Here is a 24,837-nt window from a genome sequence, read left to right on the forward strand (position 1 = left end):
GGGAATTTTTCTCCGTTCCATTACTCTTTCATCGTAGGGTTTTATAAGTTCAGTCCAGGCGGGACACAAGAAAGCCTGCCTGTTTGCTCGTATTACAAGGTAGAGTGACTTGCATTCACGGAAGCCAGTCTGCACTGGTTAAGATGAAACAGTACTAGTTTGAAATCTAATTGCGTTGGCTATTTAGTCACTTCAAAAAATCTTTATTTTATGGTCCAACACGGCAGAAAATTCTTTATTAAATACATATAGTTTTACAATTTATTGCACTTCAGAATTTCATAAAATAATAAGATAAATATTATACTTTTAATTTTTCTGCAATGGTATCTAACTCAAGAAATAACGGCAGATAGGTCCTAATTCTTGATTAAAGAAACGCAGTTTCACAACTTATTGTGCTACAGAATTTAATAAAGTAATGAGATAAATATTATACATTTCGTTTTTCTACAAAGTGTATGTGACTCAAGAAATAGTGACTATAATCTTCTTTGGTAAAATAGCTGTGTTCATTATTTCTAGGATACAGGACTGATTTTAATATCACAACTTGATGATTTGACTTCAGAACGCTCTAAACCACTAAAATATTACATTAAAAATGACTAGTGGAATCAAAGAACCTCTTGTCCACAGCAAAATTGCAAAAAAATATTAGTTTCAGCTTTGGAATGAGAGAGTCTCATGCCCCATTTGATTCTAAACGCACCAAAAAACCTTCGGTTTCATAATGTCTCTTGCCTAGCCGGTAAGAAATTTTAGATATAAAAAGGTTTTTCGTGATTTCCCACAAAGTTATGGAAATGGACAAAGGTCGTTTTGAAAATAAGCTCCTCGTATACATCTAATTCGAGAGAACAAATAATCACTGAGACCAAGATAATATAAAAATATACAAGAAGAGTAATTTGAGATGATCAAGCACCCAATACTGGAGTTATGAATGGGCAAAATAATGCTGAATTACTGACCACGTAAGAAATTTAAACTGTTTAAAACTAACAACAACTTTAATATTGTATAACTGACAGCATTTAGAGTAGAATTAACCAATACATTGCTATGTACGTAATATAGAATTAATTCTCTCATTGATTACGTATTGAAGTACCTATGCAGAGATATCATTTATGAAAGTCATCATCTTCACGAAACTTTATATTATCACCTGCTAACCAGAGTCTTGTTTAGTAGACAGAAGAACTGAAATACTTCTCAAGGAGAGACAAATACAGGTACAGTACTATAACATGCTAATTTCTATCGCAGTAATACGAATTTGTGAATTAGGTCTGTGAAATTTCCTGGATAGCTTCATAAAGTGACTAGTAATTGTAATCATCAAACTGGTATAAGCTTATTTCCCCTTATTTTCAGGCAATTTATTTTGCGCAGTACCGTATCATATAATTGAGGAGAGTTTTTTCAAAAGTCGCTAAACACTTCAAACTAAATTTGTCAGAATTGTGCTTTTATATGATCAAAGAGTATTAACCCCAAATATTTTGTTCTTTTACTATCATAGTTTTTATTAATGTACTTTTGCTATTATGTAATTAATATTTTAAAATTCAGATTTATAAATGGAAAAGTCAGAGAACGAAATTGACTGTTTTTTTTCAAAACTCGCTAAACACGAAGACTTTTTTTTTTCATTTATTTATTTATTGTCGCTTTAACTTATAACAAAAGTAACATCGCGACACGAATCCAAGGCATTAAAACATGACATGTTTGTTAATATTTTAATCTTAAGCTTTTTCTCTATTCTTAAATTACACTGTTTGTTTATACTTTATTTTTAGTTTGTATTTAAGTTACATTTACTTACTTACTTACAAATGGCTTTTAAGGAACCCGAAGGTTCATTGCCGCCCTCACATAAGCCCGCCATCGGTCCCTATCCTGTGCAAGATTAATCAAGTCTCTATCATCACACCCCACCTCCCTTAAATCCATTTTAATATTATCTTCCCATCTACGTCTCGGCCTCCCTAAAGGTCTTTTTCCCTCCGGTCTCCCAACTAATACTCTATATGCATTTCTGGATTCGCCCATACGTGCTACATGCCCTGCCCATCTCAAACGTCTGGATTTTAAGTTCCTAATTATGTTAGGTGAAGAATACAATGCGTGCAGTTCTGTGTTGTGTAACTTTCTCCATTTTCCTGTAACTTCATCCCACTTAGCCCAAAATATTTTCCTAAGCACCTTATTCTCAAACACCCTTAACCTATGTTCCTCTCTCAGAGTGAGAGTCCAAGTTTCACAACCATACAGAAGAACCGGTAATATAACTGTTTTATAAATTCTAACTTTCAGATTTTTGGACAGCAGACTGGATGATAAGAGCTTCTCAACCGAATAATAACACGCATTTCCCATATTTATTCAGCGTTTAATTTCCTCCCGAGTGTCATTTATATTTGTTACTGTTGCTCCAAGATATTTGAATTTTTCCACCTCTTCGAAGGATAAATCTCCAATTTTTATATTTCCATTTCGTACAATATTCTGGTCACGAGACATAATCATATACTTCGTCTTTTCGGGATTTACTTCCAAACTGATCGCTTTACTTGCTTCAAGTAAAATTTCCGTGTTTTCCCTAATCGTTTGTGTATTTTCTCCTAACATATTCACGTCATCTGCATAGACAAGAAGCTGATATTTAAGTTACATTACTATATTTTAATCTATATTTTATTAATTTTTCGTGTTTACATAACAGTTTGAACAAAGTACCTGTATAGTAAAAAACATAATATTATTACAATTTTTTTTTTTTGGTAACACAAACTCTATTCACACAACAATGATAATTTAATCAGTTATATAAAAAGGAATAAAGTCTATATTTCCTAAAATAACCTGAAATATATATTTTGTTCCTGAAGTATACAATGTAATCTTCATCTTACGATGTTTGGTGACGTATATACGTCCGTTGATGTGACATATTAATGAATTTAAATACTATTATAGTCACAATCATGCCATGGTATGAAAGAAAAATTACACAACCTCGAGCGGTGGTAGAGCGCCTGACCGGAGAACAGGAAGTCGCAGGTTCGATTTCCGCTTGAAGTTGTGTAATTTTTCTTTCATACCATGGCATGATTGTGACTATAATAGTATTTAAATACACAATGTAAATTTGTGCCTAAAATATTAAGTATTTTCAAATGAACAGTGAGAATCAATCAAAATATTCTTAGTGTAAAATAAGGAAAATTTATTGATTGATTTATTTATTTATTTATTTATTTATTTATTTATTTATTTATTTATTTATTTATTTATTTATTTATTTAATCCACTCTACAATGTAATTACAGAGTAGATAAAATTAAAATAACAGTAGTAATACATATAATAATGGTACTTAAACTTAAACAGTTACAATTCAATACCACTCAACAAAAGATATTAAGCAAATATTACATGTAAATCTCGGTAAACAAAAACAAACGTATTTACAGTATGAAGAAAACTTAGATTATATTAAAGTAATAGAGCCAGTGATGAAATGCAAGTAACTAGTCACAGATTAGTAACAATAATACAATAACTGATGAGGGACTAGACTTACGTTAAGTCAGAATTAGGAGTGAGTTCGTAATGATAATTGATATGAAATAATTTAACAGGGAAGACCAAAAATACAATATGCAAACCAGTTAAGACTTATTTATTAGCAAAATACTTATGGACTGTTTTGAACGCTACCGGAATTTATTTCTCTCAAGAGTGTGGTTCTATCCTGAAAGATGTCAATATTGCTCAGATTATAGAAGGAACAGATTCTAAGAAGTGGAGAGTACTTATAATAACATGTCCTAGCATAGTTTATATTAAATGTTTTACTGGTCCTACAGTTCTCTCTTGGTACATGTATTGCTATCCTGGACAGTAGATGACTATTTACAGAACTTGTTAATAAATTATGGAGGCATTTTATATCAATATTATTTCTTCTGTGTTGCAAACTTTCAAAATTAAAGAGAGACAAAAGAGATGAGTACGAAATACTACTTTCATTATTCCAGGAGGGATAGTAACCAAATGATTTAAGAAACAAAAATCTGATGAATCTTTTTTGAACACTCTCAATTTTGTTAATATACAGTAGAATTGTTATGGAGCTTCTCAAAACACAGATGCCTGCATGTTCTGTTTTTTCCAATCAGACATTCAATTTAACATGAATCTGCGGTAATATCTTCGTAAAATTCTTTATCTAAGGCTGGTATTTGAAAATACTTCATGAGGTTCATGATGTCCTCCTTCATCTTAGTGACTATAATCTTCTTTGGCAAAGTAGCTGTGTTCATTATTTCTAGGATACAGGTCTGATTTTAATATCACAACTTCAACGTGAACTCAATTGTAAGTGACCACCACTGACAGCAGTAGGCCTACTTTGTCGTTCGATTTTCTTTCAGTCTTGTAAATGTAGAGGGCATGAAAAGTAATAATACAAAGCAATTTATCCTTCAAATATATATCAATACTATTTTCATCATTACACATTATTTTGACATTCTTCTTATTAGAATTGGTTGCATTATTACAATTTAAAACAGTTTCATTCTCACGCCACTTATGTCCCATTGTAGTGTACACCCACGAGGATATTTAATATTTTTACAACTTGCTGCACTATAGGTACTGTACCTAATATATATTTTATATTCTTGATCTGAATATAAAATGCTATCTAGACGTCGTATGTTTCTCATTCTATTCTACTTATAATGTAGTTGTCCACACCTGTGGATTAATGGTTAGCACGTCTGGGTGTGAAACGAGGTGGCCCAGGTTCGATTCCTGGTTGGGGCAAGTTACCTGGTTGAAGTTTTTTCCGGGATTTTCCCTCAACCCAATTTGAGCAAATGTTGGGTAACTTTCGGTGCTGGACCCCGGACTTATTTCACCGACATTATCACCTTTATCTCATTCAGACGCTAAATAACCTACTTAAAAAAAATAATGTAGTTGGCTTTTATCGACTTTTGATTTAAATGATCAAGTGCGACTATTGAGTTTTGCAAAAGATCACAATTTTAACTGCCTTAGAACTGCAGCAATAATTAACTTTTTCTAAAACTGATTCCACAAGGATACACTCAACATGAATATTGACATGTAATTACCAAAAACTCAATTTTGAAAATTTTGGCTTTTAGAGGCTTTTCAAAAAACGCTCCTCGATTGGGTATCATTGCACTAAGTGTATACAGAAAACTCAAACACTACGTTGAGTGACAAGCTAATGATTCACTGATGAATTCAGGTAGTAGTCTGTAAGGGAAATTACTGCCTCTCACAACTCAAAATTCTCACCCTCCAAGACGATTTTAATGTGTCTAAACTATTTTAATGTACTGTTAAGCTATACCGGTATATTATAATTGTAATCACGTTTTTGAGTAATCCATCTTGTCCTGAAACGACATTTCCAACTTTTCGGAACTACATACAGGTTCCATTCATCAGGGCAAAAGATAAGGCCACAAGAGCTCGTCTATTCTGTTGGGCTCATTATGCCAGGCCAATCCGGACGACTTGGCCTGGTACTGTATTATACTCGTAATATGCTGCCTAGCAGTTCTCACTTCTCAGAACTTGTGGCATTACTATTACAGAAATACTGGTACAGCCAAAGATATTGGACAAACAAAAATGAATGACACACACAATATGCGTTGAAACTCTTTTAAAAAGATAACATAAATGTCTAAACTTGATATTAGTGATTTAGTTTTAAAATACTTAAAAGTTCTTCCAGAAAATAATCAAAGGAAAAGAAACTTCAAAATTCACGTGTTTATAATAGATTTCCTGAAAATACGTATTTACATAATTTTTTGTGGGAATATGTGTTATATGAAATAATATTGGGCTTTTACACTTGAAACTTGATATTTGAAATGATTTATACATTTATAATAAATTTCCAGGAAACATGTATTTACAGTACAGTTATACATATAATATAATATAATATAATATAATATAATATAATATAATGCAGTATTATTACTGATAAATACGAGAAAAATTCATACCGGCACCGGGAATCGAACCCAGGACCTCTCAGCTTTGCACGCTGAGCGCTCTTTACCAACTGAGCCATGCCGGGACACGATCCACGGAGCTGGCCGAATCCCTCTCATAGGGCGAGACCTCATTCATATTTGATATATATAATACAGTATGTTAATCATCATCATCATAATCATCATCATCATCATCATCATCATCATCATCATCAAATGCTCTTCGGCTTAGGCCGTTGGGCCTGTTCCGTCTCCTGGATTCAGCTGGTCCCTCCAACGCTTCTTCAGTCTGCCAATGTTTCTCCTTCCTCTTGGTGTGTAGTTTAGGATATTTTGTGGTATTCTTTCTGGGGGCATTCTGATCACATGGTCGTACCAATTTCTTCTGTATATATCTAAAATTGTAGTTATGTTTTGTATTTTTAATATGTTGTGAATGTTAATTAAATATGGAATATTGCTAATAACTCTTTATATATACTTTTTATGAAAAAAATACCAAAAACAAAAGTTGTTGGAGATATCTAACTAAAACTTACGGCTGTGGTCTCATAAAAGTATTGATTTATGTACAGAGTGTGGCAAAAAAATAACACTTTTTTCAATGGTGCCCTGTATTAAATTTTACAAATTTGAAATCTCCATTCAATTTTACATACAAATAGGAGTTAGACTCAGCATAAATGATGAATACTCTCTTAAAAATGTTATGGTTCTCTCAAATGCTTTGATAATATACCTAACACAAAATAAATGTGTGTATTCATAAGGAACAAACATATAATATATTGTTAAATTTTCTTACATCCAATTACAGACACAAAACTTCACAGCATTCACCCAAGAATATCCCTATAGGAGTGATGCACCTTAACTGTAGAGCCCTTTACCACCACAGTGCTGCCCTCAGTGCATCATGGGAAGACACCTAAACTGCACTGGCACTGCTACTATACAACTGCCAATACACTACTACCACCACAATCACTACTATTGTTTGAAACGTTCATAGCCTGACATAGGAATTAAACTAGAATAATTCTGAAACAATATTTATTTCTCAACATAATCCGCCTCTGAGATTCACACGCTTGGGTCCACCGGTGTTGTGATGCTGCTATACCCTCCTCCTATGCAGATTCCTCGAGGTTTGCAAAATAACCATCTGTTGCTGCGATAATTTCTTTAGTTGACAAAAATTTCTTACCAGTCAAGTGAGTTTTGAGCTTTGGGAAAAGAAAAAAGTCTGAGGGTGCGAGATCTGGTACGGCAACAATTCCAACCATAGTTCGTGTAGTTTAGCAACCATGATTGCAGATGTGTGACCGGGTGCATTGGCATGAGGAAAAAACACTTTCTTCTTGCCATACACGGTCTCTTCTCCTGAATTTTCCCTTTCAGTTGCTACAGTAGATTTGAATAATATTTTTCAGTTATTGTTCTCCCCTTTGCTAGGCAGTCTATATAGGAGCGCCATATTGCACGAAAACAATATTTTCAATTTCATGATTCTGTAATGCTGGTATTGCTAAGCCTTGCAACATCTGAAAATATCGCTGCCCGGTTCTGTCACTCTTTCCGTTTGTCTATTTTAAATTTCTTCATAGAAATACGATCCTATTACGAAATGTGACGTAAATCCACACCAGACAGTAACCTTAATATCACATAAAGGTAAAACCATTGTAAAAACTATTAAAATTACTCTCCTACTGCCGCGCCATCTCTATTCTGAACATCAATTATTGTTTATACAAGTGTGACACAGTTATCATAGCAATGAAAAATGCATCGATAAAAAACCTCAAACCTTCTAAACAGTAATGGTACCTATATGAAACCAAACTGTTGACATGTACAGAAGACACAGCTGTTTCAAAACGGGAATTTACATTTGAATAACCTTACATATACATATAAGACAAGATTTGATCGTTCACATTACCGATGGTGCTGCATTCATAAAACAAAATCAAGACGACATCAGAAGAGTAACACATACTATTATCACTACAGTTGCAAAGTGCATGTGCAAGTGATGTTGAAAGTGTGAGTTTCTAACAATTAAAGTGAACTGTCAGTTATTATCTGTGGTTTGTCAGTTATTCGTTATGAGATTTGGTACATCGAACATGGTACTTCACAGAACAGGAGGCGTAATATTTGGTACTTGGACATGGTACTTTATGGAACAGGAGGCGTAACATTAGTAGGTAAATTGAAATACCTGAAGGAAAAAGACATTTGGTGAGGACAAGACACAGGTGGGAGGATAATATTAAAATGGATTTGAGGAAGATGGGATATGATGCTAGAGAATGGATTAATCTTGCTCAGGATAGGGACTGATGGTGGGCTTGTATGAGGGCAGCAATGGACCTACAGATTCCTTAAAAGCCATTTGTAAGTAATGATTGTCAGTTATTCAGAAACAATAAGGCATTTATTATTTTAGTAAGTACATCTAATAAAAGCTTTGACGAGTCAAGATTCAAATAATGCATCCCACATCCACCACCGATATACGGCCACGTGTTTTTAAGAATTATGAAATTCAACATCACAAATTATTTACTATTTCTACTGAAATACCTACTATATGTGTCTAAGTGTCTGTGTGTGTATCTTATATGTATCCCAACTCGAAGTTTGAAGGATACAAATTATATTATAAGCAACAATGTGCACTAACTAAGTAAAATGTAAATAACTAATAAGTTGTTTTGTTGTTTAACAGATTTATTACAACTTACAAAAACTTCTTATACCACAATGCAAGAAATCAACCAACAGGATCTAGAATCTCTTCTACGCCCTCAGCTAGGGAATGAAGTCATCGTGGAATCCTTCACATCAAAACCTCTAACACAGCCTGGAGAGAATTATGGAAGCACCATGCTAGCACTCGAAGTAAATATTATTAAAGGAGAAGATAAAGCCACCAGAAGAAAACTCAATTTAGTTGCTAAGCTAGTGCCTCCACCTGGATTTCTTTGGAAAGTATTTGATCCTCCAACCACAGCCTGGAAAGAAATTCTCTGCTACATATCAGTCAAAGAAGAATATGAGAAACTACAGAAAGAAAAATATGTCCCAAAAGAAAAGTTTCTCGATGTATTTCCTAGATGCTATGGTGCTCGTACAACATTGTCTAAAGAAATAGGAGAGAAAGCTGATGAAAATGCTGTACTACTTCTAGAGAATTTGAAAACACTGAATTACCGCTTAGGTGATCGAAAGAAGGGACTCGATATCACACACACGAGACTTGCTGTATCTCAGCTTGCACGCTTCCATGCAATCAGCATAGCCCTAAAAAAACTGAAGCCGCAAGTATTTAAAGATATTGTTTTGAAAGCCTGTAGGCCTCGTAATTTTGACATCAGCGAGGAAGAAAGGAGAGCAAATACACCAACGCTCATTAATAGTGTCAAGATTATTCCTGAATGTGAGATGTATGTAGATAGAGTATTGGAAGCTATTAACATGGGAATTAAACGCCAATTTGACAAGTCCTTACACGCCCCATGCGAACTCTATGCCACATTTATTCACTCAGACTTCTGGGTTAATAATATGATGTTCAAGTACGACCCAAATAACGAGAACATTCCTGTAGGTATTAAATTCGTTGACTTCCAAATAGTGAATTACTCATCATGTGTTAGAGATCTCATATTTTTCTTGTACACAAGTACAGAAGAAAGAGTAATTACCAATCATTATGACGAACTCGTAAGTTTGTATCATGACAATTTCACTGATTGTCTCAAACTCACTGGGTGCGATACCAGTGAGTATACTTTCCAGTCACTACTGGATGAAATTGATGCATCTGCTCCACTAGAGGCTGATCATATTTTACCTATGCTGACACCTATCTGTGCTGACAAAGACAAAGTAGCACAGTCACTTTCAGAAATAGATAGTTTCGCATCAGTATTTACTGAACCCAATGCTCCCCAAAAGAGGAAAACAAAAGAATTCATACTTGATTTTGTAAAGAGAGGCTGGATTTAGTGCGAAATGATACCGTCAATTATACAGTATGTATGTACAGAAAATACTAAAGGCTTCTTTATATTTCATTAATGAAATGTTTAAGATATTATTATGCTACTATTGAAGGAGTATAAGTAATATGATACTTCGATAAGTTTTATGCAACTTCTCTCTACAAAGAACAAAGGGGTTCTTTCGCAACTGTTTTGGCACTGTCACTTAATAAATCATAGCTTCCTGCATGTATGCTACAAGTAATACAAATCAGTTTTTAAGTTAAGGACATTTAAGTTTAGACATTATGTTAGCACTATACTCAATTGTATTATACTGTACCATATTAGCGCATATATACTGAAAGTTTGTTTCTACAAGACAGCACCATTTTATTCAGTATTAGTGCCAACTTCAATTTTTGTACAAGTTACTTTTATTTATTAAACATAGAATAATTCTACACCACTATATATATGAAAATTTGGAAAACTTGTGAACGATATTTCACTATGGTATAAATCAATGGATTAAGAAATCTTTTTCCGAGTGAAAGTATGGTTACTACACATAACTGATATTTTGTGTGTGATATGAATAAATGCTTAATATATATGCTGTATGTGTGTAATAATGCAAAAACCGAAAAAAATAGATTTGTGAAAAAAGTTTTTTTTTTCATATAAATGATAAATAAAATTATAAATTATCAGTATTCACTAGCATAGTCTGTACTTTAAGTAACCGTTTTGTAACCTCGGTTTTATTCCCATTACAAACAAGATTATTTCATTTTACTGATAAATAAAATGAACAAATCTGTCTCTCAGTATCTTATGTTAAGATATTAAAAACTACACATTATGGGCCGTATTCATAGACATTTTTAGCGCGGGCTTCCGGTGGATGATCAGCGTTTTTTCGTATTCATAAACCAGTGTTAGCGATAGGATATGATTTGAATTCTGTACTAGTAACCAGTGGATAGCCGGGGCTAGCTTAGTACTCTCATAGCGCGTGCTGCGAAATGTCTATGAATAGCACCCTGTGTGACCTGATTTTAGTATTGAAAGGAAAGGCGAAAGCAGAGAAGTGAAGACTCTACTTCTAATCAACTTTCTGTGATTCAACAGGAGCATAATATATATCTATCCTATTGCTATCAATGTGACAAAGGAAATTCTGCCCTATAAAGATAAGCTATAGGTTGTGACTCTCAGTAAAATGTTATCTCCAAGAACCACAGAAAAAAAAATAGGTATTGAATGATAAATAGAATATGACATCAAGTGAATACATGAAGTATTGATTACTCCTTCTGTAGATCAAATAATAATTTGAGATAATGGAATTAAATTACAAACAGATGCATTTGAATTCCACTAAATTGTAAAATAATATGACTTTAGAGTTTCTACACAATCATATTATACACAAAATCACAAATCACTTGAAATTTTTGGGTGCAAAATGTATTTCGACCAGATAGACATAAATTAGAAAAAAGGAAGCAATGCAATTTGATAAATAAAACAATATAGTCAGCACTAAATTATAAAGTATAAACAGGAAACCTTAACGAAATATTACATAGTTCTATCACTGCCTATTTTTAATGGCACTGTAAGACAAAGTTCTCACTTTGTCAGAGGTGATGAATTTCACTTCCTGATGTTTCCATCTGAGATATGTAATTCTTCACAGTATCACAACAGAAGAGTCAAGTGAGGTCTTCAACGACTGTCTCTGGAGGTGTTAAAATAACCAACAATCATAGAGTGAGCGTGGACGCACAAGTATATATACTGTATATAAATTTCCTAACGAGTCAATTCATATAAAAATACAATATTAAAATTAGATGATAGATTTAAAAAAACAGGTTCTTTTAATGACTGAAAAATTAGACAATAGCACCATGTGCTTGCTACGAAAAAAGTTGATCAATTAGAAGGTGCTTTGGAACGTGGATCTCAAAAGTCCTTGAAATGCGTACCACAGGAGATAGAGATTTTTAAAGCATGTGCAGGATGGGGAACAAAATTGTTGAAATAAAAGCCCTACAGATTTGCAGATGTTAGGGAACAGTGGCGTAGCCAGCGGGTGGGCCCATTTCTTCAAGAGCCAATTTAACTGTGTTGGGTTAGGCCAAAAAATTGTCTGGCAGGGATGAAAGGAAGGAGCTGTGGAGGCTACTGAATTGTTACATCAGCTAGAAGAATTTGACATCTTATTTTATTTGGTATGTTTACACGATATTCTTGCTCTTGCAAATTCATTATTGGAAGCACCCCAGTCTGTAAAAATGGATTTTAGTACGTTTTCGTCCTTCATTAAGGCAATGATATAAAACTTTTCAAAGCTCTGAAACGAAGAAAAATTCGACAATCAGTCAAGCACAAGGCTTTGTAGTCTAGCAATTCTATCCATTGAGAGGGAGAAAAGTTTGGATTTGTTGAAGGATCTATCATCAGTGATCAACAGATTCGTTGCTAAGAAATCTCGGCAGCTCCAGTTCACCTTATGAAGCATTTGTATAGTATGCCTTGCATGACTGTTTATCATAATTTTGCATGATGTTAAATAAGACTTCAGAGAATGAGTTTCAAGAGAGTTAACGGCAGCGGCATTGTCAGGAGATAGGTCAGGTACTTTCTAAACCCTGCATATCTGGACCACCCAAAATAATTAGTCTGGCTACGCCACTGTTAGGGAATTACAGTTGCAAGATTATAAATTGTAGACTTAGTTTTTATAAATGAATGTTAAAAAAAGTGCGGTAAATAACTACCATCAAGTGATTGACCCCAGATCGATTTTCTATTCCAATGAGGCTTAGTTCCAAATGAATGGGCCAAGTAGTAAGACATAATAACAGATACTGATCACAGATCAGCAGAGAAGTCAGCAGTCATTAAAGAGATTTCACCATACGATGAAAAAAATTCGAGCGTGATATACCATCAATGGCTATAAAATTACTGGACTGATATTTCATGAAGACACCATCTACTGTAAGAGATAAGGAAGAGAATTTTTAGAATTCTTTTTTGATAAATTAACATACGTGTATCATTTCAGAACGAATATTCAGCAAGACAAGGCCACAGCTTCATACTGTTAATTTTTCTACGACCGAACTACAGCCAGGTATTTGAGTGCAGAATTGTTAGCAGGAATTTGTGACCTTCTCATTCCCCAGATCTGATATCTTGTGAATTTCATCTCTGAACAATACTAAGCAATGACTCCTCATATACAAGGAGAATTAGATCCATTAGTGCAGACGAACAGTTGCATGTAAATGATAATTTCTTAAGAAAATGTAAATTATGTGTTAAAGAAAATGGGTATCACTTCCAGCAGCCATTGTTAGAAGGGTCATTAATAAACGATGTTGTGTTACATGTACCTAAGTCTTAATGTGGTGAAATGCCGAGAGATCACAGTAGCATGGAATAACAAGGACTAGGGCAATGAATGAGCAGGTTGCCCTTTATAGATTGGCAAAAAGTACTATATGAGGAGTTCATTTGCTAAAGGGCTCTTGTCCACTTGATAATAATAATAATGAACATCCTGTGTCCATGCATTCTTTAACTATAACACTCTACATACAACTGTCATGATTTGGCTTCTGAAAGCTCTAAACCACTAAAATCTTACATTAAAAATTACTATTGGAATCAAAGACACTCCTGTCCACAGCAAAATTGCAAAAAAATATTATACATCTTGATTACACAACTTTTTAACACTGTATCACTTCGGAATATGTATGATAAGAACTTTCGTATGTTAAATAGGTCGAAACATGTTAACAAGGTACGTTTATATTTAACACAAGAAAGTTCTTATCATACATATTCCGAAGAAAATATTAGTTTCAGCTTTGGAATCAGAGAGCCTCATGCCTCATTTGATTCTAAATGCACTCATTGGTTTCATAATGTCTCTTGCCTAGCTAGTAAGAAATTTTAGATATAAAAACGTTTTTCGTGATTTCCCACAAAGTTATGGAAATGGACAAAAGTCGTTTTAAAAATAAGCTCCTCGTATATACCTAATTCGAGTGAACAAATAATCACCGAGACCAAGATAATACAAAAATATACAAGAAGAGTAATTTGAGATGATCAAGCAGCCAGTAACTTACTGGACTTATGAATTGGCAAAATAACACAATGCAATCTAATGCTGAATTACTGACCACTTATGAAATTTCAGCTATTTGAAAGTGATAACAGCTTTAATATTGTATAACTGACAGCATTTAGAGTAGAAATAACCAATACCTTGTTATGTACGTAATATAGATCACTTATCTCACTGATTACGCATTTAAGTACCTACACAGAGATATCATTTATGAAAGTCATCATCCTCACGAAACTTTATATTATCACCTGCTAACCAGAGTCTCCAGAGTCTTGTTTAGTGGACAGAAGAACTGAAATACTTCGCAAAAAGAGACAAATACAGGTACAGTACTATAACATGCTAATTTCTATCGGAGTAATACGAATTTGTGAATTAGGTCTGTGAAATTTCCTGGATAGCTTCATAAAGTGACTAGTAATTGTAACCATCAAACTAGTATAAGCTCATTTCCCCCTCATTTTTAAGCAATCTATTTCGTGCAGTACCATATTATATAATTTAAAAGCGTTTTTTTTTTTTCAAAAGTCGCTAAAACACCTCAAACTAAATTTGTCACTATTGTGCTTTTATATGATCAAAGAGTATTAACCCCAAATATTTTGTTCTTTTACTATCATAGTTTTTATTAATGTACTCATGCTATTATCTAATTAATATTTTAAAATTTAAATTTATAAATTGAAAAGTCAGAGAAAGAAATTTACTGTTTTTTTTTTTTTTTTATCAAAACTCGCTAAATACCAAGACATTGAAACATGACGTTTAATAATTATTATATAAAAAAAAAAGTCAACATACATGTCGAAATTGGGGTCAGGCCACAAAGGATAAAATACTGGAGGAGAGGGATTCGATCCAGTGCTCTGGATTGATCTTCAGCATAGCTCAATGGTTAGAGCACTTGGTACATAAAATCAAGGAGCTGCGTTCAATCCACGGTGTCGGAGCGAATTTTTCTCCTCTAATATTAATTATTGTTACCGTAACAGACGTATTCTATAGAACCAAAAAAAAAATAATAATAATATTTACGTATGACATATTGGTTAAAATTTTAATCTCAAGTTTTTTCTCTATTCTTAAATCACACTTTTTGATTATACTTTATTTTTAGTTTGTATTTAAGTTACATTACTACATTTTAATCTATATTTTATTAATTTTTCGTCTTTACATAACAGTTTGAGCAAAAACACAATATAGTAAAAAACACAATATTATGTTTTTTTTTTTTGGGGGGGGGGGGGAACACAACTCATTCATACAACAATGATAATAATTTAACCAGTTATATAAAAAGGAATAAAGTCTATATTTGCTAAAATAACCTGAAATATATTATTTCGTTCCTGAAGTACACAACGTAAATTTGTGCCTAAAATATTGAGTCTTCAAATGAACAGTGAGAACCAATCAAAATATTCTTAGTGTAAAATAAGGAAAATTGTTATGGAGCTTCTCAAAACACAGATGCTTGGATGTTCTGTTTTTTTTTTTATTATTATTCCAATCAGACATTCAATTTAACATGAATCTGCAGTAATATCTTCGTAAAATTCTTTATCTAATGCTGGTATTTGAAAATACTTCATGAGATTCATGATATCCTCCATCTTAGTGACTATAATCTTCTTTGGCAAAGTAGCTGTGTTCATTATTTCTAGGATACAGGTCTGATTTTAGTATCACTACTTCAATGTGAACTCAATTGTAAGTGTTCACCACTGACAGCAGTAGGCCTACTTTGTCGTTTGATTTTCTTTCAGTCATCACTCATGGGGTTGTAATTGTAGAGGGCATGAAAAGTAATAATACAAAGCAATTTATCCTTAAAATAGGCCTATATATCAGTACTATTTTCATCATTTTTTGACATTCTTCTTATTGGAATTGGTTGCATTATTATAATTTAAAACGGTTTCATTCTCACGCCACTTACTGTATGTCCCATTGTAGTGTATTATCGCCGCGCTCTCATGGTTAATATGTCGGCATCATACAATAACGTGCGATGTGCTTTTAAAACATAATTTTGCCGACCGATTGTTGCTCTGTAGGTTTCACTCTAAGCATCACGTTGTCACGTCTACTTCCTCGATAAGAATAAGCACTAGTTTGTTATATTGTTAAATGGCTATTATTATTATTTCATATACGAGTACGTTGACATTCTTAACGCTTAATAATAACTCCTTAATAATAATTTTTAATCACATACCTTAATGTTCGTCCTCACCACAAGACATTGCAACCTCGGTTTTAGTCCACGTGGATTAGACAAGTAGGTGTCATTTAATAATGGAAGCAGCTTATTGGTTGCAATATTGAAATTGAGGCGAGTGATTGGAGCCGCAACATAAGAAATTGAAAACAATAATGCAATTAAATTTCAAAGACCTGCCGAATGTTAACCATGAGAGCGCGGCGATAATACACCCACGAGGATCTTCACTATTTTTATAAATTGCTGCACTATAAGTAGCAAATATAGGCCCATATTTTACATTGTTGATCTGAATATAAAATACTATCTAGACGTATGTTGCCCATTCTATTATTATAATGTAGTTGTCTACTCCTGTGGATTAACGGTTAGCACGTTTGGCAGCGAAACCAGGTGGCCCGGGTTCGAATCCTAGTTGGAGCAAGTTACCTGGTTGAGGTTTTTTCCGGAGTTTTCCCTCAACCCAATTTGAGCAAATGTTGGGTAACTTTCGGTGCTGGACCCCGGACTTATTTCACCGACATTATCACCTTCATCTCATTCAGATGCTAAATAACCTACTTAAAAAAAATGTAGTTGGCGTTTATTGACTTTTGATTTAAATGATCAAGTGCGACTATCGAGTTTTGCAAAAGATCGCAATTTTAACTGCCTTATAACTGCAGCAATAATGAACTTTTTTTAAAACTGATTTCACAGGGATACGCTAAACATGAATATTGACATGTAACTACCAAAAACTCAATTTTGAAAATTTTGGCTTTTAGCGACTTTTCAAAAAACGCTCCTCAATTGAGTATTATTGCACTAAGTGTATACTGAGAACTCAATAAACATTACGCTGAGTGACAAGCTACTGATTCACTGATGAATTCAGGTAGCAGTCTGTGAGGAAAATTACTGCCTCTCACAACTCAAAATTCCCACCCTCCAAGACGATTTTAATGTGTCTCAACTATTTTAATGTACTGTTAAGTTATATATTATAATTATAATCACACTTTTGGTAATTCATCTTGTCCTGGAACTTGACATTTCCAACTTTTCGGAACTACATACACGTTCCATTCATCACATAAGGCCAGAAGAGGTCGCCTATTCTGTTGGGCTCATTATGCCAGGCCAATCCGGACAACTTAGCCTGGTATTATAATAAATGCTGCCTAGCAGTTCTCACTCCTCAGAACGTGTGGCATTACTATTACAGAAGTACTGATACAGCTGAAGATAATGGACAAACAAAAATGAATCACACACACACACACACAATATGTGTTGAAACTCTTTTAAAAAGATGACATATGTCTAAACTTGATATCAGTGATTTAGTTTTAAAATACTTAAAAGTTCTTCTAGATTTATGTGTTTATATTAGATTTCCTGAAAATACGTATTTACTTAATTTTTTGTGAGAATTTGTATTATGTGAAATAATATTCAGCTTTTAAGTTTGAAACTTCACATTTGAAATGATTTATACATTTATAATAGATTTCCAGGAAATATGTATTTACGATACAGCTATATATAATACTAAAGGTTTGTGCAGCAAATGCTGCAAACTAAGTTCATTAGACGTTCAAATAAAAATTTTCCAGATTTATTTTCAATGAAGAACACCAGACATTTTGAAAGTTATTTGCTTCCATAATAATGAAACATACTCCTTCTGAATAGTATTTTATGCCAAATACTTTTTCTTGAGCCTATCCACCTTAGTTTTTTAGTTTCAACGCAAAAACGCAAGTAACAATGTCAGGACGATCAGTGGGTTTTTCATGTGGGAGTCAAGCAGTAGCTTCTTCAGGTTATTGTGGATTGTAGGTGAAAGTTAAAAAAAGTCAGGTTTGCCATGCTTTCGAACAATAGACATAGCATCTTGGTATAGCTGCTGCATGTAGAGCTTCAAATGTAGGGGGTAAAATCATTTTATCCTGCTAAGGGATCTTGCTGAAATTATGGGAGACTACAAAATTTTATTAGTACGTAATACCTTTTGGTCTTTCCATAGGAACTATAATTTTTGCGCTCTCTCGAGCCAGTACTGAAGATAATGATGCATATAAATATCTACACCACACCGCCATTAAGTATATGAAAAAGACCCAACCCCACTTGATTAATAACAATAAAAATATTTGATTTTTAATAACAATATCATTACCTTATGTAAGTTTTGTAGTTATATATATATACTATATAGCCGCCACTCAGTAAATTATAGAAATGAATATCTAATTTCAGATATGTCTACATCTACTTATATAACCCCAAAACTTTTCACTTTCATATCATCAATATAGCATTAATATGTATAATTAATGAAAAATAGTCACATCATGGCATTAATTATAGCTAATAATATTTAATTTCTAATGGTAATAATGTCATCAAACCACTTCAAGTTTTGTAGATTTTAATATCCAATATACAGCTGTACTCAGAAAATTACACACCGCAGAATAAGACCTGTAAATTATTTTTAGTAAGCCTTGAAGTTTTTAATAACCAATTGAATTTGAGCTCTAAATATGTCAGCAATCCTGCAGGTTATGGTCTTCGTGTAATAGCCTATTGTTTATTGTAGTGTGTGTTTTGTTTTTATTCTGAAATGCAATTAGTTCTCAAAACTGATGAAAGATGGATTTTGGAAAATACGAAAATTATGCAAGAAAACTAACACTTCACTGAAAGTTACTATTTTTCTGAAAATCCTTGGATACCAAGCTTCAAAATGACAGGTCATTCATTAAAATCCGTTCAGCCGTTTTCCGTAATTTCCATTACCAGTTCAAATTATATAATATAATACAGTGTGTTAATTAAGTATGGAATATTGCTAGTAAATGCAGAATTTATGAGCCCACAGTTCCATTCTATCTGGAGAAATATCACCTCACCTCCATTGAAGTGGTTGGGCTAATGGTTGGCGCTGGGGGCACAATACCTCACCTCTTTGTCAGTTTCTGTATGAAGTTCCAGCTGAACAACGACTTCATTCGTGATGTTTCCCTTGCTGCTATCTGAGAATCACTTGCGATTTTAAAATACCATCTGTACTTTGTTTCCTAAAAAGGAAGAACTTTTGTTTGAACGTCTAATCTGTTTGTTTACTATATTTAGGCCTGTTATATGTATGCTATTATTTTTCCTGTACTTAATTTCCCTTTTTTGTTTGTTCCCCACATTTCCCTTTTGTGGTCTGTTTTTTTTTTTTTTTTTTTTTCACTTTGTGTGTTTGTTATGCTTTGTCCAATGAGGCAGTCCCGTTATTGGGAAAGCTGAAAGAGTGTCTTTCTTATTATTATACTTTTTATGAAAAAATACCAAAAACATAAGTTGTTGGCGATATCTAACTAAAACTTACAAAAGTATTGATTTATGTATAGAATTTGGCAAAAAAATAACACTTTTTTTAAATGGCACCCTATATTAAATTTTACATATTTGAAATCTCCATTCAATTTTACATACAAATAGAAGTTTGATTCAGCATAAATAATGAATACTTTCTTATAAATGTTATGGTTCTTTTAAATGCTTTGATAATGTAACACAAAATAAATGTGTGTATTCATATGGAGCAGGCCATGAAACAAACATATTGTTAAATTTTCTTACATCCAATCACAGATACACGATTTCACATCATTCATCCACGCATACCACTATAGGAGTGATGCAACTTAACTATAGAGCCCTTTACCGCCACAGTGCTGCCCTCAGTGCATTACGGGAAAACACCTAAACTACACTGCCACTGCTGCTACACAACTGCCAATACACTACACCACCACAATCACTACTAATTGACAAATACAAGGATTGTTTGAAAAGTTCATAGCCTGACTTGGGTCCACCGGTGTTGTGATGATGCTATACACAGATTCCTCGAGGTTTGCAAAAGAGCCTTCTGTTGCTGCGATAATCTCTTTAGTTGACGAAAATTTCTTCCCAGTCAAGTGAGTTCTGAGCTTTGGGAAAAGAAAGAAGTCTGAGGGTGGAAGATCTGGTGAGTAGGGGAGTACTCCAACAATTCCAAAAATAGTTCGTGTAGTTTAGCAACCACGATTGCAGATGTGTGAGCAGGGGCATTGTCATGAGGAAAAAACACTTTCTTCTTGCCATACATGGTCTCTTCTCCTGAATTTTCCCTTTCAGTTGCTGCAGGAGATTTGAATAATATTTTGCAGTTATTCTTCTCCCCTTTGCTAGACAGTCAATCATAATTATCCCCCCTAGAATAGGAGCGCCATCTTGCACGAAAACAATGTTTTCAATTTCAGGATTCTGTAATGCTGGTATTCCAAAGTCTTGCAACATCTGAAAATATCGCTGCCCAGTTACTGTCACTCTTTTCGTTTGTCCATTTTCAATTTCTTCATGGAAATGTGATGTAAAAATACACCAGACAGTAACCTTGATATCACGTAAAGGTAAAACCATTGTAAGAACTAATAAAATTACTCTCCTACTGCCGTGACGTCTGTATTCTGAACAAAAATTATTGTTTATACAAGTGTGACACAGTTACCATAGCAACGAAAAATGCATCAATAAAAAATCCCAAACCTTCTAAACAGAAATGTTACCTAGCCTATATAAAACCAAACTGTTGACATGTACAGAAGATACAGCTGTTTCAAAACGGGAATTTACATTTGAATAACCTTACATATACATATAAGACAAGATTTGATCGTTCACATTACCGATGGTGCTGCTTTCATAAAACAAAATCAAGATGACCTCAGAAGAGTAACACATACTGTTACCACTATAGTTGCAAAGTGCATGTGCACGTGATGTTGGCAGTGTGAGTTTGTAACAATTAAAGTGAATTGTCAATTATTATCTGAGGTTTGTCAATTATTTGTTATGAGATTTGGTACTTTGAAATGGTACATAGAACAGGAGAGGTAACATTTGGTACTGGGACATGGTACTTTATAGAACAGGAGGTGTAACATTAGTAGGAAAAATTGAAAGACCTGAAGGAAAAATACATTTGGTGAGGACAAGACACAGATGGGAGGATAATATTAAAATGGATTTGAGGAATATGGGATATGATGCTAGGGATTGGACTAATCTTGCTAAGGATAAGCACTGATGGTGGGCTTATGTGAGGGCATCAGGGAACCTTCAGGTTCCTTAAAAGCCATTTGTAAGTAAGTAAGGTTTGTCAGTTATTCAGAAACAATAACGCATTTATTGTTCTAATAAGTACCTCAAATAATAGCTTTTAAGGAATCAAGATTAAAATAATGTATTCCACATCATATGGACACATATTTATAAGAATTTTGTAATTCCACATCGCAAATTATTTACTGTTTCTACTGAAGTACTTACTCTATGTGTCTCAGTGGCTGTGTGTATATATCTATATAATATACATGTATACCACCTCGAAGTTTGAAGGAGACAATTTAAATTATAAACAACAATGTACACTAGCTAAGTAAAATGTAAATAACTAATAAGTTGTTTTGTTGTTTTACAGAATTATTACTACTTACAAAAACTTCTCATACATTTCCATACCACAATGCAAGAAATCAACCAACAGGATCTACAATCTCTTCTACGCCCTCAGCTAGGGAATGAAGTCATCGTGGAATCTTTCACATCAAAACCTCTAACACAGCCTGGAGAGAATTATGGAAGCACCATGCTAGCACTCGAAGTAAATATTATTAAAGGAGATGATAAAGCGACCAGAACCAAACTCAATTTAGTTGCTAAGCTAGTGCCTCCACCTGGATTTGTTTGGAAAATATTTGATCCTCCAAATACAGCCTGGAAAGAAATTCTCTGCTACACAACAGTCAGAGAAGAATATGAGAAACTACAGAAAGAAAAATGTGTCCCAAAAGAAAAGTTTCTCGATGTATTTCCTAGATGCTATGGAGCTCGTACAACACTGTCTAAAGAAATAGGAGAGAAAGCTGATGAAAATGCTATACTACTTCTAGAGAATTTGAAAATACTGGATTATCGTTTAGGTGATCGAAAGAAGGGACTCGATATCACACACACGAGACTTGCTGTATCTCAGCTTGCACGCTTCCATGCAATGAGCATAGCCCTAAAAAAACTGAAGCCGCAAGTATTTAAAGATACTGTTTTGAAAGCCTGTAGGCGTCACAACTTTGACTTCAGTGAAGAAGAAATGAGAGCAAATACACCAAACCTCCTTAATAGTGTCAAGATTATTCCTGAATGTGAGATGTATGTAGACAGAGTATTACAAGCTATTAACATAGGAATTCAACGTCAATTTGACAAGTCCTTACACCCCCCATGCGAACTCTATGCCACAATTATTCACTCAGACTTCTGGGTTAATAACATGATGTTCAAGTACGACCCAAATAACGAGAACACTCCTGTAGGTATTAAATTCGTTGACTTCCAGATAGTGAAATACTCATCATGTGTTAGAGATCTCATATTTTTCTTGTACACAAGTACAGAAGAAGGAGTAATTACCAATCATTATGACGAACTCGTAAGTTTATATCATAACAATTTCACTGATTGTCTCAAACTCACTGGGTGCGATACCAGTGAATATACTTTCCAGTCCCTACTGGATGAAATTGATGCATCTGCTCCACTTGAGGCTGATCATATTTTATTTATGCTGGCACCCATCTGTGTTGACAAACATGAAGTAAAAAAGTCACTTTCAGAAATAGATGGTTTAACATCAGTATTTCCTGAACCCAATGCTGCTCACAAGAGGAAAGCAAAACAATTGATAATCGATTTTGTAAGGAGAGGCTGGATTTAGTGCGAAATGGTAGTATACAGCCAATTGAGGGGCTGGGTGCAAGGCGGGCATTTTAGAGGATGTGCCCTTTTTCAGTAAAACACTTTATTGTGTTCTGTGGTGTGTTATGCATATAATCACCAAATTTTAGTGCAATACTGTGATCATAGAGGTCAGGAGTACCCAAAATGTAAAGACATGCATAGATAACATTATTACGGTTTGAATTTTCAACATCAATTTTCTCAAAACTTGCATTTGAGAGAAGTGCCTTTCTTGCACCCAACCCCTCAATTTTACAGTATACATAGGGAAAATACTAAAGACTTCTTTACATTTCACTAGTGAAAAGTTAAAGATATTATTTTACTACTGATGAATGTAACTGTAATATGATAGTTGGATAAGTTTTATACAACTCATCTCTACAAAGAAGAAAAGGGTTGTTTCAAAACTGTGTTGTTGGCACTATCACTTAATGAATCATAACTTCCTTCGTGCATGCCACAAGAAATGCACTTCAGAATTACTTGGTTTTAAGTTAGGGACATTAAATTTAAGTTGGGACATTATCTTAGCACTACACTGAATTGTATTATACTGTACCGTATTAGCATATATATACTGAAAGTTCGTTGGTACAAGACAGCACCCTTTCATTCAGTATTAGTGCCAACGTCAATTTTTGTACAAGTTGCTTTTATTTATTAAACATACAACTAATTCTACGCTGCTGTATATATGAAAATTTAATAATCTTGTGATATGATACGAATCAATGGAATACAGGGTGCGAACTAAGACTTCTGATGAGGGGGGGGGATAGAATCCAAGATAAAGAATACGTAAATACCGGTAAATAAAATTATTATTATTATTATTATTATTATTATTATTATTATTATTGTTATTATTATTATTATTATTATTATTGCTGTTGTTGACATTACTGTGATGAAATGTAGGCTAAACATCGGAAGTAAGAATAATAATGATCATTATATGTTGTGACGGAGAAAGAAGTTATCCCTGGCACTGATGTTAATATCAATTTATGAGAGGGGGATAACTTTCCAACGGAGAGAGAAATCCACCTTCACCTCCTCCCCCTTTAATTCGCACCCTGATAGAATAAGAAATATATTTTTTTTTCCGAGTGGAAGTATGGTTGCTACACATAACGGACTTTTTGTGTGTCTACCAAATACGTACGTGTGTATACGTATATGTATATAAACGCTTTATATATAATATGTTGTATATATGTGTAGTGCTGAATAAACTGAAAATACCGATTTGTGAAACAAGCTTTTTTCGTATAAATAATAAATAAAATAATAAATTATCAGTATCCATTAGCATAGTCAGTACTTTAAGTAGGTAACTATTTTGTAACCTCGGTTTTTTCTCAGTACACGCATAATTATTTCATTTTACAAATAAATAAAACGAGCAAATCCGTCTTTCAGTATTTTATATAAAAATATTTTAAAAAGTACACGTTATGTGATCTGATTTTTGCATTGGAAAGGTGGGCGAAAGTAGAGAAGTGAAGACTCTACTTCTAATCAACTTTCTGCACTTCAACAGGAACATAATACATAACTTACCTA

General features: G+C 33.6%; 2 protein-coding genes, 1 long non-coding RNA gene and 1 other non-coding gene across 5 annotated transcripts in view; 2 read left to right on the forward strand and 2 right to left on the reverse strand.

The window, feature by feature from the left end:
• The window catches only part of LOC138697803 (uncharacterized), a 285,016-nt gene that overhangs the window by 217,893 nt on the left and 42,286 nt on the right, over positions 1 to 24,837 (reverse strand). The window lies entirely within an intron of this gene.
• On the forward strand, positions 1,146 to 10,904 carry LOC138697793 (uncharacterized). Its single transcript, XM_069823305.1, has 2 exons — positions 1,146 to 1,238; positions 8,803 to 10,904. The coding sequence occupies exon 2, from the start codon at positions 8,838 to 8,840 to the stop codon at positions 10,083 to 10,085; it is 1,248 nt and encodes a 415-aa protein (XP_069679406.1). The 5' UTR covers positions 1,146 to 1,238; positions 8,803 to 8,837; the 3' UTR covers positions 10,086 to 10,904.
• TRNAC-GCA (transfer RNA cysteine (anticodon GCA)) lies at positions 6,072 to 6,148 on the reverse strand. The gene has a single exon. It is a non-coding gene; the product is annotated as a tRNA-Cys (tRNA).
• Positions 14,430 to 24,519, forward strand: LOC138697792 (uncharacterized). Its single transcript, XM_069823304.1, has 2 exons — positions 14,430 to 14,543; positions 21,953 to 24,519. Exon 2 carries the CDS (start codon positions 21,998 to 22,000, stop codon positions 23,243 to 23,245), a length of 1,248 nt encoding a protein of 415 aa, XP_069679405.1. The 5' UTR covers positions 14,430 to 14,543; positions 21,953 to 21,997; the 3' UTR covers positions 23,246 to 24,519.

The sequence above is a fragment of the Periplaneta americana genome, chromosome 4, assembly GCF_040183065.1.
Source record: "Periplaneta americana isolate PAMFEO1 chromosome 4, P.americana_PAMFEO1_priV1, whole genome shotgun sequence".
In the NCBI taxonomy this organism is placed as follows: Eukaryota; Metazoa; Arthropoda; class Insecta; order Blattodea; family Blattidae; genus Periplaneta; species Periplaneta americana.